General features: G+C 45.7%; 1 protein-coding gene across 1 annotated transcript; it reads right to left on the bottom strand.

Moving 5' to 3' along the window:
- Window positions 1-589: 589 nt before the first annotated feature.
- Window positions 590-1,777, bottom strand: LOC115242061. Its single transcript, XM_029818091.1, has one exon. The coding sequence runs from the start codon at window positions 1,775-1,777 to the stop codon at window positions 590-592; it is 1,188 nt and encodes a 395-aa protein (XP_029673951.1).
- Between the last annotated feature and the right edge of the window lie 583 nt (window positions 1,778-2,360).

Raw genomic sequence — 2,360 nt, 5'->3', positions numbered from 1 at the left:
ACCGATCGTGCAATTTGCAAGCGTTCTCCAACGCGCAATTCTTCGCATAATATCCGCAGCGAAAGGCCCGCAAAGCGTTTAGAGTCTCCAGACGTTTGATGTCCTCGTAATCGGCGTCGATGGTCTCGATAGCGACGTCGAGATCCTTGACGACGTTTCCCAGAATTTCTGCTAGCCACTTTTTCTTCTCATAACCTTTGACGTAGACTCGCACCGTCGAACCTCGATTTGATTCGCGGCACATGGCGTCCCGAACGAGTTTTTTCATAAATTCATAATTTACGTGTCCATCGGTCCAATTTAGCTGATGATGATTCAAAGTTAGCCAACTCGCTTGCGACTTCTCCGCCTTCGTCAGCAGATTCCACGATATCGGGGCGCGGAAGATGTGATGTGTCAATTCCACGCCTTTTTTTAGCACGGCTACTTCTTTCGCGACAAATCTTTTGTTAACAATAAAGCCTTGTAGATCGACGAAAATCGGCACATCCATCGTCGTCGTTAGTCGAAGTTGGAATGTTCGCTTATCTATCTTTTCTTTTTAAAAGCTTTATCCCCTCCTATGTCTTTCAAATATCGCTGTATTGCTCTATACGATTCTGCGTACAACGTTGGTAAGCGGATTGTATTCCACCACTCGATCATGAATAATGAGACAGTAGGCTGTGGTATTAGAGGGAACGTTCTCTTTACAGTCGAATTCTACGCGAACGTCCACAGTGGCGCTCTTGATCGATTCGTTCTGTCGAGAACAGTCGATGACCACGAGCGGACCGTGGGTTAGAAATTTGTTTAGATTTAAGAGCGTCTCATCGTTATCGCATCCGTAGTACGTTCTCCGAAATTTCGAGTACATATCGTACAGCACGGCAACTTTATGCTTTTCGAAATCCAGATTCATATCGTCATAGGGATAAAAATCAGAATTAAGATATAGCTTGACGTTGGTTAGTTTACAATCGTCGAATTGAGAAATCTCCTGAGATAGAACATTCTTCCTTCCGGACTGTAGCGCGAAGATAACGTATTGCGGTTTCTCGAGCTGCGTCGCCGCTTTGACCGCCCACGAGTGTTTGGTCGTGCTTTGCAGAAGCGGAAACTCGTAGAGGTCCCACGAACGAAAAGCGATGCTTAGATACCGTCCGCTGTCTAACGTGCGTAATAGCGCCAATTTATTAACGTCATTTAGCACTATATGTGGCATTCGCCACTGTATCTTCAATAAGATGATCTTAGGTTCGTACGTTTCGCGCGATATAAGGCAATTGTTATCGTTGCGCGCTCGTATCAGAATGAGTTCGTGTCGCGCGTTGATCACGACGCGTTTGTAATCCTCGCAAAAACCTAGCAACACGTTGAGTGGTACGCAAAAGTTGAAATCACCGATCGGCCAATGAAGCGTCGTCGGGAAGTCCCATCCAGCGTTTTGTAATATACTGCTTCTCTCGGTCGTCAGCGACACATAATTCTTGATCGTACTCGTTATTCCGACGTTTCTATTTCGATCGATCTCTACGCCATCGAGTTCGTAGCGAATCTCCTCGAACATAAACGCCGCGCAATTGTTCACCAATCTCGTCGTCAACGCGCTTTCTTCCTCCGCGCTCGACGATTTCTTCGACTCGAGTCTGCCCTCGATGTACAGAAAACTCTCGCACGGTAACGTGTACAGATCTTGTTGTTGTATAGGAATTCGTATTTCGTCGCTATTTCCAAACGTTGTATTAGCATAAGGATTATACGTGTGAGTCTCGATCTTGATGCGATCGTCGTCCATCGCCGTCGTTAGTCGAAGTTGGAATGTTCGCTTATCTGTCCTTTCTTTTTAAACGCTTTATCCCCTCCTATGTCTTTCAAATATCGCTGTATTGCTCTATACGATTCTGCGTACAACGTTGGTAAGCGGATTGTATTCCACCACTCGATCATGAATAATGAGACAGTAGGCTGTGGTATTAGAGGGAACGTTCTCTTTACAGTCGAATTCTACGCGAACGTCCACAGTGGCGCTCTTGATCGATTCGTTCTGTCGAGAACAGTCGATGACCAGGAACGAACCGTGGGTTAGAAATTTGTTTAGATTTAAGAGCGTCTCATCGTTATTGCATCCGTAGTACGTTCTCGTTTATATCGGTAATGGTCCGCGCGATTACCGGAAGATAAATGATTTGCGCCGGGATCTCCGACACTTTATATCCGGGTGGAACGTTAGGTGCGAATCCATGTATCGTATGCGCTGATTTATCGTTGTGGTACGCTCCCGTTGTGACGTTACACTGTATGCGAATAACATTAACGGCCATAATATTTACCGGTTTGTCGGACGAGTACCATTTATTCGGTTGTAGTATACGAGACGA

Source organism: Formica exsecta, unplaced genomic scaffold (genome assembly GCF_003651465.1).
Source record: "Formica exsecta isolate Colony F162 unplaced genomic scaffold, ASM365146v1 scaffold559, whole genome shotgun sequence".
NCBI classification, from domain to species: Eukaryota; Metazoa; Arthropoda; class Insecta; order Hymenoptera; family Formicidae; genus Formica; species Formica exsecta.
The sequence above is the reverse complement of the archived record's forward strand: the minus strand, read 5'-3'. Positions and strand labels throughout refer to the sequence as shown.

Coding starts and splice junctions, on each gene's coding strand:
- LOC115242061 (XM_029818091.1), bottom strand. CDS start 1,777: ATGGACGACGATCGCATCAAGATCGAGACTCACACGTATAATCCTTAT.